Genomic DNA, 14,719 nt, shown 5'->3' on the forward strand with positions numbered 1-14,719 from the left:
AGTTTAGCAATATGAAGACTGGGTTTTCATATGGCCTCTTCCAGACCACAATTTCCTGTATAAAAATAATGCTGTTGTAGTAGATGATCTGAAAGTGACCATCTATTTAAAAGAATATAATCCTAGAAATTCAGGACTCTTTACTTATAATTTTGTAATAATATTACATATGTCCCGCTATTATAAGTCAACTTTGAATTGAAATCTCTTAGGGCTATAATAATAAACTATGGGGTTTAGAGATTGCTGAAAAAGGTATTTTAAGTAAATATTAAGAAATAATTTCAAAAAGAAATCATAAAGCAACAAACTATTCTGATAAAATTTTAAATATCATTAGATATTATGTTATCTAATTTTAAACATCTGTATAATCAATAAGCTAAAAATATCAATTGTTTTTAGGTTTATTTATATGACTGTAAATATTCCTTTAAGCAAAGTTGAACACTTTATTTATTTTGATATAGGTTCATCATATTTCTATTCAGCACTATCTACTCAAAGCATTCTTTATACATCTTAGCAATATAAACACAATTTACTAGTTTGAAACTTTTGTTCATCTCTCAAGAATTTGTACAAATATCCTCTGTGCAGCCTTCCTTGACTTCTACACTTAGAGGTAGTCAGTCCCTCTCCTTTCTTCAATAACATTTCAAAACAACTGCTATGGCAGTGTTTCTCGTAATAAGCTTGTAATTACTCTTTTTTTTTTAAAGTTATATAGACTACATCATAGCACAGCCTGCTTTGTTCATTTTTATATCTCTACTATCCAGCACAATATCATGTACATAGCAAGAGTTAAAACATATTTGGTGAATAATAAAAATAATAACAATTACTATTTGTGGAACATAAGCCAGCAACTGTGCTAAATGTTTTTCACATAACTACCTATGAGGTAGGTATTCTCAGTTACTAAGAAATTGCAGGTTTGAGAGTTGAAGTTATTGCTCAAGATCATATAGTTAATAAGGGATAGAGTATAGACTCAGCCTAGTTCTCTGACCTCAAAACTAACCAGCAATGGTGGGCAATTTGGTTTTTCCTTTCCATTGGGAGAAAATACTTGAGTTTTTTGGCATTTGCACCTAATACTGTGTTTAATCCTCACTATAACCCTAATGTAATACTGTGATACTATTTTACTGATAGGGAAATTCAACCCTAATAGTTCACGTGACCTGCAGAGTCTCACACATAGCAGGTGACAAAACTGGACTAAAATCCAGTCAATAAAGCTGAATTTTCATTTTGAAGTCTACTGGGCACTAATAAAGGAAACTGTAGTGTTAATACACTGTTTAAAGAAGAGCTAAGTCAACATTATTTATCAGTATTTTTCTCTTTTACTTGTTTATATTTCAACGTTAAAGACTCTTTTTAAATGGAGAAAACCAGAAAGAGTTTTCTTTTACTGAGAACAAGTAGAAAGTGAAAAAAAAAACTTTTAAGAGGATAACTTAAGTTGAATTACTGATGTTTTAACTATAGTACTATAGGAAAAATTAATTGGAACAATACCCTCTTGGGATTGAAAATGTCTTTGATAAACATTCTAAGTTATTTTTCAAATTATTAATTGTGCAGCTTTTATAATTAACTATAGTGATTTAAGATTTAATTAATCATAAATTAATACATAGATCTTTTAAGCTACATACTCACAAGTACCAAATACTATGAGCAATTTCAGTGTCTATGTTTTCTTTGTTTTCATAGTGGTAATAGTGTAAACTATAAGTACTTTACCTCAAGTTATTGAGAATAGACATATTAGGAATTAGCAATGATCAAAAGACATCATAAAAATGAAAGTTTAATTGCAGTGTGAATAGAGAAACATGATGAAATATGCCAAATTATCACAGTACAAAACTGTACACACTTGTATACATAAAAACAAACCTATGCTATCACAATCTCTATTGTATATATGCTTTAGGTGGTAATTAATTTCAGTAAAATAATATCCATTGTATTACATTAATATTTATTCATATGAAATTTATTGAATTTATAGTTTTCTTGTGTTCATTTATAAATTTTCTTTGATTTTATAAATGTGAAAAGGGCGTAAGCAAGGCATTTATATCTAGTTTTATTTCGTGAATTTTGAAGTGGTAATATAATAAAAAAGCAATATTTTATTTTAAGTACATGAGAATACTTTTGCCTTTCAAAGTAATTAAAAACACTGGTTTTTATAACTGTAACAAAATAGTTATCTTTAATACTGAAAGATATGGATATTTGATTATATTGAAGAATATAATTTTAAGCCTTTAAGTCATTTGAGTGAATGCTCTAGCTGGTGAAACTGTAAACATTTATTCATCAGTTTACTAAATATTATCTAAATATGTCTATGGGTCAGAAGCTGTTCTAGGCACTGGGAATGCAGCATGAACAAGACCCATCCACTCCTTACCTTACAGAACTTAAAGTCGCTAGTTACAACAATTTAAGCTAAATCTTGGAAAGAGAATTAGAATGATTTGGTTGAAAGGAAGAAGGAATAGCTTATGGGAGTGGCTTGAGGTAGAAAAGAACATGGTATGTTTGACAAACTAAAAGAAATTCTTTTTGGCCAAAAAAATAAAGAATGACTGTGAGAGAGATGAATTTGGAGATATAGGCAAAAAGCCAGATCATAGAGGTTCCCATGGGTCACCATCAAGTCTTGGCTTTATTCCCACAGTCACTGGGAAAACAGTGGAAGCTTTAAAGCAGTGGAGTGAAGTGATTAGATTTTCATTTTTAAAAGGTAATTCTGACTATATTGTGCAGAATGGAATAGATGAACAAGAATTATTTTTTCTCTAAAATATCTAGAAAAATTAAGCAAGTTAGTTTTGTATTATTTTTACTGACTCATCTAAAATGTCAATTAAAGGACTCACTGCCTACATGCATCCTGTAACTCCTTTAGTGCTCTGCTCAGCCATGAGCTTTACAAAATCTTCCTTGTCCCACCAGGATGGATTTCTCTATGTTCTCCACTCTATCTCACTCTCTCGAAATAAGGGGCCATGTAATATTCATCCTTATTTCGCACAGAACAGAGCTCAGTGGGCATTTCAGACATGCTGGCTGAACTGAAATTATTCTTAAAAAGAATACTGTTTTCATGTCAGCCAATCCTTATTTAGAAATTTGGTCCTGCTTAGAGTTAAGTCTTTGAGGACTGTTTTATGTCTGAAAATATAGCTGTATATTGAGGTTTTTAAAAAGCATAATAGATATAGGATAACAGGTTTCCTTTACTTCTAACATTGACATTTTTTTTTTGCCCCAAATGTTAATAGTTTGTGTGTCAAATATAATAGGTAATGAGCCAACTAAAATCACTGAAATAGCAGGTTACTGAAGAAGAGTCAGAAGGACCAATTTTAATTAAAATAAAGATTTGATGAAAGTATAATAATTTAAGTCACTAAAAAATGATGAATATAACATTCAAAATGTTTTCTGTAAACATAATTTAAACATCAATGATTAAAAATATTTATGACCAAGGTAGATGGCAGCATTGAATGAATATCATATCCATAAATATTATTTTAGAAAGAATATATGTGAAACAGGTCTAAATGTTCTGAATGCTGTAAAACAGCACTGGGAGATTATGACAACATTTGAGAAAATTTGAGCACTGATTTGGAATTTACCAAGGATGTAATCTTGATGCTTAATTGAAATTTAGCTGAATGTACTTCAAATTTTAGATTAATTTTCAAATCACATTATTTAATCTAAAAATTGACAACTATTTATTCTTTTCAATCTGAATTATTTATTCAAGTTCTACAAAATATTTAATTTGTAGCATCAGAGTTTCTCAAATCACCTGATGGCAAACTTTGGCTGAAGCGGCATTTGTATTATTAGTTGATAAATAATAAACTTATGTCCGAAAATTACCTGCCTCTTTTTCAGTGGGTAATAGAATGAATACAGGAAAGTTTGTTAATGTTAATTAGTTCATGCAAATTTCTGAAGAGAGTGAAAATACTAAATTGAAGGGCTTTTTTCTTAATCGACATTTCATTAATATTTACACATTTTTTATTTCCCGGTAATAAGAAAATCTACTTGATTAAGCAAATCATAAATTTGATAATGATCCCTATATTCACATGAGTGGAAATATTCATGGTAGGAGAGTGAATAGAGAACCAAGATGATATCATTTTAATCCTTTAAAGGAGACTATCACATGCTAAGAATTCATTTTATTTTTTTATTTTTTATTTTTTTTGGCCAGGCCACGCGGCTTGCAGGATCTCAGTTCCCCGACCAGGGATTGAACCCATGACCCATGCAGTGGAAGCGCGGAGCCCTAACCACTGGACCACCAGGGAATTCCCAAGAATTCATTTTAGAACGCTTCTTATTAAAGAGAATCAAAGTAAGTACTTTCAGTATGAATTCTGATGGAAATGAGCTTCTGAGATATTTCTGTATGATTTTCAATCAATTTATGTAAAGATGTCTTGATTTTTCTCCTTAGTGTGTATTAAGCATTTGAATGGTTTTCTATTACTTATATCATGTTAAACCATGTATAACCATATTACGTAAACCATAGCCGTTTTGGAGAATATATGATTATGAGTTGGAAATAGAGCTGGAGTAGATATTTTGTTCTCCTCCAAATATTAATGTGCAATTAATTAATATTTCCACTGATGCATATATCAATATATATTTGTTAGTTTTTGATACTACACTAATTTTTTCCTAAACTGTTCAATGAAACCTGCTACCAAGAAAAAGAAACTTGCTACACTTCCTAATTTTGTATATTAATTGATTAGAAAATTTCCAATATATGATTTGGCTCTGTGGTATTTTTATCTCTAAAAATTAAAGTAGGAAGTTAAGCAATATTAAATTTGGAGTCATAATATCAATGAATAACTGTTACCTTTTCAAAATGAGAAATCTGTTCTCACTACAATCATATGGGTCAGGCAATAGGTAATTCAGAAATAGTAGAATAAGCTATATAAAATAATCACCAGACATAATGTTTTCATTTTTCCCAATCAAATTATCTATTTTCTCAATAATAAATTAACATTTGTGTAACAAAAATTTCATGCAAATATGAAAATTACTACATGGGATAAATCATCAATCAGTAAATATGTGCACTTATTAATAGAAAAATAGCTTCTTTATTTTCATGTTATCTCAATACCGTAAGTGGTATGTCATAAGCAACAGGTATTTAGTACTTATTTTTACTATCCTTTATGCATTATTTTCTTTCTATTTTTACTCCCTCCTCCCTCCAACATTTGCATTGCATTTTGATTTGTTTTTTTTTTCTAATTTTTGTACTTTCAAATTATTCAGGTTCTGACTGTTACTGTCTATATTTTTCAGCTACTTTGAAATCTTTCTTTCACTTCCTACATCTTGGCTCTGTTTGAGCTCATTCTCTAATTAGAATCATTACCAAAATATAGCTTTGGCTGTAACTAAATGGGCACAAGTAAAATAACATCCAATACCTCTATGAGTAACAACTGCAAGCTCTTTAGTTCTTTCTATCTGTTCAGCATTTCTTGGTCTTCTCCTTGTACTTTGTGTATCTGCTTGATGAGGAGAGAGCCCGTCCTTGGATGTGTTGGGGTCCAGACCTGAATTTCTGAGATTCTTTACTTGCACTCGCTGTTCCTCGGAAAGTCTATGGATGGTGACAGCTGTAACACTGGATACAGTAACATCTGCAGATGTGCTAGCAACAGCAATAGCACCAGTGGTAGTCCTGTTATGCTCCTCTAACTCACCAGTGGAGGTAGTGTGGGTCAATGGAGAAGAACCTGTGGGACACAGTAGCACTAGATGCTAACTTTTTCTTTTAAATTTTGTTTTTTTTTTTTCTGATAAGTTTAATAAATTATATTCCCTCTATCACCTTAAGTATTATCAAACATGAAAAGGCAAAACACAAACACGCCACTAAAATGTGAAGTAACCAGATCTGATGTTTGGTCTATATCAATCAACCTATGAATGGATATTATACACAAATATATCACATTTTAATTGTAACACATTAGGGAGAAAAAGGTGAAACAGTAAACCCTTTACATGGCCCTGAATCAATCTTATTCATTATTTATCTACAGATGATTTTTTAGCAACAAATGCCTGGCAAGTGACAAGTTTTGACAGAATGGGTAACTGTGTAACCACACTTTTCTCAGAAGTATGCTTTGAATAGTCTGTGCCATATCACTTCATGATTTCTGGGAAAAATATCAAATTTTTCTATTTTAAGACAAACAAGTGAAGAAAGGAGAATTTAAAAATCAAAGCCAAACTGAAAACAAAATGATTTTTAAAAATGAAGCTCTGAAAAACTACTCTATGTAAATGTCTATCTTACCTCATTTGCCAGAAAGCAGTCAACATGATAAAATATTCAATGTCATGAGCTATACATACTTTAGAATTTACCAGGTTGTTTTGGAAGTTGGGTAATATTTTTCAGAGTTTAAAATAAAACTTGAGATTAACCAATTTTCAACTAGTTAAAATTAAACAAATTGTTTTATTTAGAAATGATTGAAAATTAATTATTAGCATGGAAATTTTATTCATACAAAACTAGCTTTAAAAAAAGGTTGAAAATTTCCAAATATCTCATAAGCATGTCACAGTAATTCTCCACATTCTTAACCTTATTAAAGTTTCACTATAATTTTAAAATTGTTTTAAAGGTATCAAATTAGGATTTTCTTTTTTCTTTCACTTAAACTTTTTCAAAGATTGTGCTTGGTAGTACGTAATTCTCACATACGGAAAAAAGATGTAACTTTATAATAGAAGCATGAAACGGAATGAAGATATACTTAGAAGGATCTTGACAGCTAAAATGCTTAAGAAAAAAATATTGAATTTTGGAGGAACAGCTACTAATTAGGAATAATAATCATGTCCTGGTCAGAAAACTTCTGAGTATTTTTTTAAAGCCAATGAGTGGTATATGTTTTTATATATTTGCTTTCTCAATAAACTGCATTTCAAAATTCTGTCCACAATGTATATTTAGATATTTTAGACAAAAATACATGGGGATATTTTATTCATTTTGCGAGAGAAAAAACAGCTATATCACGTAATGTGGTTTGAGCATGTTCTGCCTCCTTCCCCTCCCCCCACCCTGTAGGCAGATGCTTAGTAGGACTAGTAATTCGGCTTCCTGCTTTAAACTCAAAAAAGAAGTCAAACATGAACCCCTGTCATTCACAAGCAAGCAAAAGAGCACATGTCTGTTACTAATTCTTCCAGCCTGTGTTTTCATATCATTTTAATTTGATTTACAAATTCAAAAAATTAAATGATTGTACTTTGTGGTGGGCAGGGGTAAATGAGGTATGACAATTACCAGACTATTTTAAAGACTTTTAATATACTGTAAAGCATTAATCAGAAAAAAGTTGCTATTGAATATTCCTCCAAGTTACTTTGTGAATATTAAAATCTACTAAATGCATGTTGGTTATGCAAATTGGCCAGTAATATTTACTAAGCTAATATTTGGTAAGGGTTTTCTTTAATCACATGATTAAGCAATAACTACACATGCATTACTAACATTCAGTAACTGACCTCATGGTAAATCAGACATTTTGATGTTCATGTGCTCATTACTATAAAAATGGATCAGTACCTGGTCCATATTATTCTGGGAAGTTTAATTGCACCTTTCTTTTTGAAAGGAAGTATGAAATCAGGATAAAAACTAATACTTTAGAACTTTTCCTGACTTTATCCTAATTTCCAGGCTTTCAGGTTTAGTTTAAAAAAGGAAAGCATTTAACTGTAAACATATGTTGCTAAGTGCAATCTAAAAGTATAAAAAATAATGGAATTTGTACTCTCTCAAATCTCAGTGTTTCTACCTTTAACAAGGAAGTAAATTGAATAGTTATTTATTATATTTCATCACTGAAGGTCATTACAATTAATCCTAAATAATCTCTTGTATTTGGGTAAATGAATCTGGGGTAATTCTTAGGAATGTGTCCAGGTTGCTTCTATAACTAATCTTTAAGATCTACAGACTAATTCCAAACACCCGTTTTTTGAAGACCCCAAAGGATAAATACAGTTCTTAAACAAATTTGTGAGTTAGAACTGATCTTTAGTAGCGTTCAGACCCAGGACTTGCTAGCACTCCCAATCTTAAAATCTTCAGTAATAGAGTTCTACTCTGGCTATTGGTAGTGAATATTCAGTATTATTCTCTTAACCTGAATGCAGAACAGGGTGTAATATTTGAATAAAGCATTAAAAAAAACATTTATTTAATAACCATTGTATAACTAGCTATATATTTCAACCAGATATTTTACTAACCAGTTCTTACGTTTTACTTATATTTTGTGTTCATAATTTTTCCTCCCCATACTATAATGCAAGGTCCCTGAAGGCTGAGATTTTTGTAAATTCCATTCATTGCTGAATCTCAAGTATCTAGGATAGTACCCAGTACATAGTAGATGCTCAAGAAATATCCCTCAAAAGAAAGAATAAAAGAATTAATGAATTTAATAATAATTCTAATTATTATTGTTAATAATAACAATAATAAAGAGGATAAATTTCATGAATGAAACATGACTATAATTTTTAACATGGTAAATCATAGGTCAAACAGTATAATGAAATGAAGAATAATTCCAAAGAAAGGAAAAATTGATGGTTTTGTTTTGAACTTTCAAAAACATCACTGAAAAAGTGTGGAATCTGAAGATTTAAATGCATAAGTAATAGTTACTTGAAGATTTGTGTCAACATTCCCAAACCATGATAGTTTACAATGTTAGTGTGAAATGGATTTATTTAGAATGTTCAAATTTCTGTAGAGTAAAAAGTAGATATATCTCATAATGGCAGGAAATAGAAGTGCATCTAAATTTAGTTAGGCACTTATATATACATATATATGTAGTGGAACTATAAAAAACATTGATTTCCTTTATAAGGCAATAGAATCATCCATCACTATACAATTATATCATATATTGTATAATCATTTTATTTAAAATGTAGACCAATTTAGAATACTAATTTTGGTACCATTTTAAATTGGCAGTGTGTGAAACAGATTTTTAAATTGTCAAAATGCATCATTTAACAGTTTCAAAATACTCAACATTTCTGCATACATAACTGTTTTATCAGGAAATTGCCAATGCTGGAAAAAGGCTTAGGATTATATATAGCAACAATTCAATATTAAATATATAATATATCTAATTCAATATTAAACTATAACTTACTTTCTTTTAAAATATTTTAAGTATGCTACACCATTATGTAAGCATTATCTTTAATAGCACAGTATTAAATGCATGTTACAAGACATACAACCCAAATTTAGGAATAAAATGTACATTCAAAAAACCCATTCTTCATTAGAAATAAAACCATGTATACAAGATGTAGTTTATCACAATCAGATTACCCTGTCAATTAACTTGCTAGAGATATATTATAAATTTGATGTTTAAAATATAAATACATCTAAAATATTATTAATATTTTAATAAAACATTTCCAAATATAACAAAAATAAAATGAAATGATTTACACATATAAGCATGCTTCTGTAAATCATAACTATATGTCCTCTTGGAATTATGATAATGGAAAATGACATGTGTTACACATGTAAATTGGCAAATTTATATAATAGTACAATTAAATTATATAATTAAATTTGGCTTTTATTATGTATCATAATAAAAATTATATTTTTGAAGGCTTTCTTATTTCAACAATCTGCAAGGTACTAATAAGCATAATTCATGTAAAGCGATTTATAAACACGTAATAGAAAGTGTCTTAAATAAAAACTCAAAAAATTGAATTTGAATTTCATTTTGATTAAAATTTTAGTCTTACAGATTTTTTTTTAATTATGCTATATTGCTTTGTAATTATTGTCTAACTCATCACAGACGTAAAGAACAGAATATTTTGCTAGAGATATGAGTGGATGTCCCAAAATGCATACAGCTATACAAGTACATGTTAAAGATAACTGTGTATCCATAGAAGTAGCTTTTAGATATTTATATTTGGCATGTTATTTTATATAAGACATATATTCTGTTCCATTGATTTGAGCATTTCAAACGAAACATTTGAATAAAAGCTTAAATGACAAAATAATCCTAATTGAATAATTTTGTGGCATAATGATATATAATGAAGAAAAATGCAATAAACATATTTAACATGAAAGCATGCAAAAGAAAAAATATACAAAATAACATCAAAATAAAATATAAATACAACTAAGCAGCAATTCTATATGAGTCATCATTTAGATATTCTATAAATTTTAGCATATGTGTTTTAATTTGTATGTTGTATTTCTTCTTTCATTTAATATTACATGAAACTTACAGGAAAGTGTCAATAAACGAGGACTCTTGAAAACTAATTAAAATATGAGGGGGTGAAGTAAAACAAAGCCACTGCTTTGATACATGTTACATGTTACAGTTAGGAAGCATATTGTAGTTGGGAAAATAAGTATTTTGCATTTTAAACATTATAAATTCCAGTATTCTAAAATCTGTATAGCTTAGTATTTAATAGTATAATCTGGTGGATGTGTGTGTACTATGAATATTCAATTTATAGAAGAGGTGAGTAAACAAATAGAAAGTAGCCTTTAAATTGTAGGAAAAATATAAATAATCTACCTTTAATTAGTCATTACCTAATATAAAATTGTCTCTCTGACTAGGAAAATAAATGGACAAATCCTGAAAAAATTAGTTTCTAATTTAGTTTTAAAGAGCAGGTACATATTGGTCTTATAAAGTTTTGATTTTAAATGAAAATGCTGCATTTATTTTGAAACTAAATAAGACTATGATCTTAAAACATCTCATTAAATAAATACAAGATATTCTTAATTATAAGATGCACCTCTAAGAAAGAAACCATTCAGCCATTAAACTATGACATGACAATGCAAAAATGCTGTCCCCTAAATCCAGATTTCTGATACAATGAAATGTGAAAGAAGTTGATCTCACTAATTCAAGTAACAGATTTTCTACGATCATGAATTAATTAAATAAATTAGGTACACATTAATTTAAAAATAGAACTGAGAATTTAAATAAAAATTGTCTTTCTGAATTCACTGACATATTGATATATATTTATATTTATATTATATATTTATATCTAAATTTTTAAGCATTAAATAGGGACACCAATATTAACTTTTGCAAGTGGACTTGTTATTGTTTATCAGATGCAAGTGATCTTAAATGAATAAATGCTTGCAATCTAAGCTGAAACTGATGATAGCAAGATTTAGTGATATATTTACTAAATCCACACTTACTATGAGTAAATAAATGATTATAAAACAAATATTCAACAAAATATGTGCTAATGCCAAGTTGTTTATATACAAGATAAAAACTCCATATTCTGAATTGTTTGCAATTTTGATAAACCCACATGCCAAACAACCATAAATATCTTTATCTAAATGAAACATAGAAAATACCAAGTTTTAGAAAGCATACAGAGAGTACTCTGTTGGTCTACCACAACAAAACTACGTGTGTGTGCGTGTGTGTATATATACACACACACATATATATGTATATGTGTATATATGGTAAATACATATACGTGTCATATAACATATGTTATATATGTTATATAGTATAAATCTATGAATGTTACACTAAATATCCTCACAGTTTGTCACAGAATGTGAGAGAAGAGACATCTAATTTCTTAGTACTAAAAATATAGTAAGCTCATGTGAGGGAAAATTTAAGCAGAGGGCTGTATGAGTCTTGAAGATTTTCTGTCTCAAAGAGCCATTTCTTGCTTCACCTAGTTGATTAAAGTGAAGTTGCAAAACGAAGCATCAGCATCTTATCACTCCTTTTCATACATTTTTGGAAGTCTCAACAATGTATAGTGGTAGGTCCAAGGTGTCTTTTTTTTTATTTTAATGTGCCCAGTCACAAACACACACACCACTCACAAGAATAAATATTCACAAAAGGCAAACTGAAGCCTTTTTTGTGTAACTAAGCATAATGTTAATCCATAAAGTCACAATACTGACAATAAAACTTGAACACCTAGCTTTGAAGTAAGATTCACAACATCTTTGTCATATTTCATAAGAATAAAAGGATAGAATGTCCCTTCACACTTTTCTAAAACCATCTCCTAGAATCCTGCATTTTGAGACCTCTTTCTTGTAGCAGCTCTTATCTCTTAGCAAAACTACAAGGACACATTCTGGGTTTCCCCAAAACAAACAAAATGTAACTTAACACACACTTGTTTAATTTCCTTCCACACAAAATCTTGTGGAATAGCTGCCAGTTCTCATGGAAGATTTAAAGGCATTGTTAGCAAAAAGGGATACCACATATCTTTTATTCCAAAGTGTAATATAAGGAACTCCTTCACTTTCACAACATTGCTGCCTCTAATAACTGATATGTTTTGAAAGTAGAATTCATGTCTTATACATGTATATCTCTCACTTCCCCGTGAATGTTTCATACATATATGAGGGAAGAATGAATGTGGATAAATGTATTTCTCTCTTATTTTTCAAAAATATAAACATTTCATTTTATGTTTAATTAATAGTTATTGAGTGTTAAATGTATTTTAAGGATATAAATATAAGAAAGAAATTGGACCTGTTCAGATGTATTTAAACAACATAAAAACATAATTATAATATAACTGCAATTAATATTGCATGTGCTAGAACATAAGTAATGAAAAGAGGAAGGGACATCTAAGAACACATAAATCACTCTTTCATTTGTGTTTTCTCAAATGAGGGTAGTGTTTCCCTTTTCTTCCATTCTCCAGCACCTTTTTCCCTCCAAAAAAATATTTTATAATGATGATATTTGGTATTGTGAAGGGGAAGGGAAAGAAGTAAGGGAAAGGAACTGGTGGAGTTACCCTTCATACATATCATGCTTGAAAGAAAAAATAAAAGAAGGCTTTATCCTGACCTAGCTCATCATGTCCCTGAGTCCTGCTTACTTTGACTATCTCAGTGTATCCATGTTTATCCTCTATTTCCTTCTATAATGGCCTTGTAGTTTGGGGAGGGCAGGGGGTTTGTCATTTTTTTACTAATTGTAGTGTTCCTCTTTTTTTAATACCTAAAGTATAAGTATACCTAATGCTGGTTTTATATATGTGATATGATTTAAAGGGAACCAAGGAACTATTTCTCTCTGTGTATCCAGATGCTACTTAAAAAAAAAAAAAAAAAGATGCTCTTTAGGATTAGGCATTGTTCTCTCATAATTGTTCTCTTATCAGACAAATGCTTTTTTGGTTGAGAGAACATACATATTAGAGTGATTGCTCAACTATTTAGTCTGAATTAGTTTATTGTAAAGTTTTCTTCTCCTCAAAAGAAATAATAGGGGCAGTTTGAGAAATATATGTTTTGGCGAGGTGTGTGAAGCTTGCAGTAAGATCACTGAACACTACTTGTTGAGGCATTTATCATAGGTTCATATCTGATCCCATGTGGTTGTTATATGATTTGAAAGAACTAGGTTCATTATTAACAGGTGGGTGTAATGGAGGTGTGGGCAGATAGGAAAGGGCTGACATTCTGGAAGAAAGACTATTATGGTATTTATTGTGGAAAGGTTGCTGAGCAACTGGTGAATATCTGCATAAATATGCTGAAGTAGAGCAGCCTAATAAGAAACTCAAGCCAAAAAAAGTCTTATTTTCCTGCATCAACACTCTGCAAAACACTTTTTATCCTGTAGCAGCTAATTAATTAGTAGCAGGAGTGATTTTCTTGGAAAAAAAATACCAATCTTGGCTTTAAAAAGTAGCATGTTGAAGGAAAGTTTTTTCAAAACCTTTAGAAATGGTAAGAACCTTGAGTCTACTATTAAAGGTTACTATTAACTGGATAGGCAAATATATGTTATATATTGGGGTATTATATATAATTATATGTTGGGGTATTTAAAATATATATTTCCACATTGAAAGGTAAATCTTCATATTTCTTCATGTAATTATTCTGTCCAGTTCCTTTCTTACAAAGACTACCTTTTATTTCAAGACTCTAAGTAAAAAGACTGTCTTTTAATACCATCAATAAAACAAAGGTATGAAGCCTATAAAAGCCTAACAATGAGTAAGAGTATTCTATTTGATTAAGATCATACACAGTTTAATTGACTGACTTTCGGATGAAAAATATTAATTAAAGAAAAGGAAGTTTTCTTAATCATTAAAGTGGTTTAAAATACCTAAAAGTTTTATATCTACCCAGATGATTTTGGTATATTCCAATTACAGGCAATAATATGATTATCAAATCATTTTTCTCACGTATACTTTTAACTTTTATAAGGATGGTGGAGACTTGGCTTTTCACCTATGGAATGGTATCTAATCTCCCCAAATTTCTGAATACAGGTGATAAAACACCATAAATATATTGGTCATTCTAATGGTTACTTTAAATGACTAGATAACAGACTATTTAAATAAACATGTTATAAAGAGGAATCAACATTTACTGAACATTTACTGTGTTATAGACACCGTCCTAAGTACCTATGAGCTGAGGATATTAAAGCTCAGAGTAGTTTCAAAACATACACTAACTCACTTTGCTAGTAAATTA

At 29.7% G+C, this 14,719-nt stretch overlaps 1 protein-coding gene across 3 annotated transcripts in view; it reads right to left on the reverse strand.

Annotated features, from left to right (window-relative positions):
• Nucleotides 1-14,719, reverse strand: part of CSMD3 (CUB and Sushi multiple domains 3) — a 1,197,799-nt gene that overhangs the window by 726,299 nt on the left and 456,781 nt on the right. The window contains exon 7 of one of the 3 annotated variants that reach the window (XM_061171995.1): nt 5,529-5,840. The exons of the other annotated variants lie outside the window; for them this stretch is intronic. Within the exon in view, the coding sequence (XP_061027978.1) occupies nt 5,529-5,840 (312 nt within the window). The remainder of the gene's footprint in view (nt 1-5,528; nt 5,841-14,719) is intronic. 3 annotated transcript variants of the gene reach the window in all.

The sequence above is a fragment of the Eubalaena glacialis genome, chromosome 17 (assembly GCF_028564815.1).
Source record: "Eubalaena glacialis isolate mEubGla1 chromosome 17, mEubGla1.1.hap2.+ XY, whole genome shotgun sequence".
NCBI classification, from domain to species: domain Eukaryota; kingdom Metazoa; phylum Chordata; class Mammalia; order Artiodactyla; family Balaenidae; genus Eubalaena; species Eubalaena glacialis.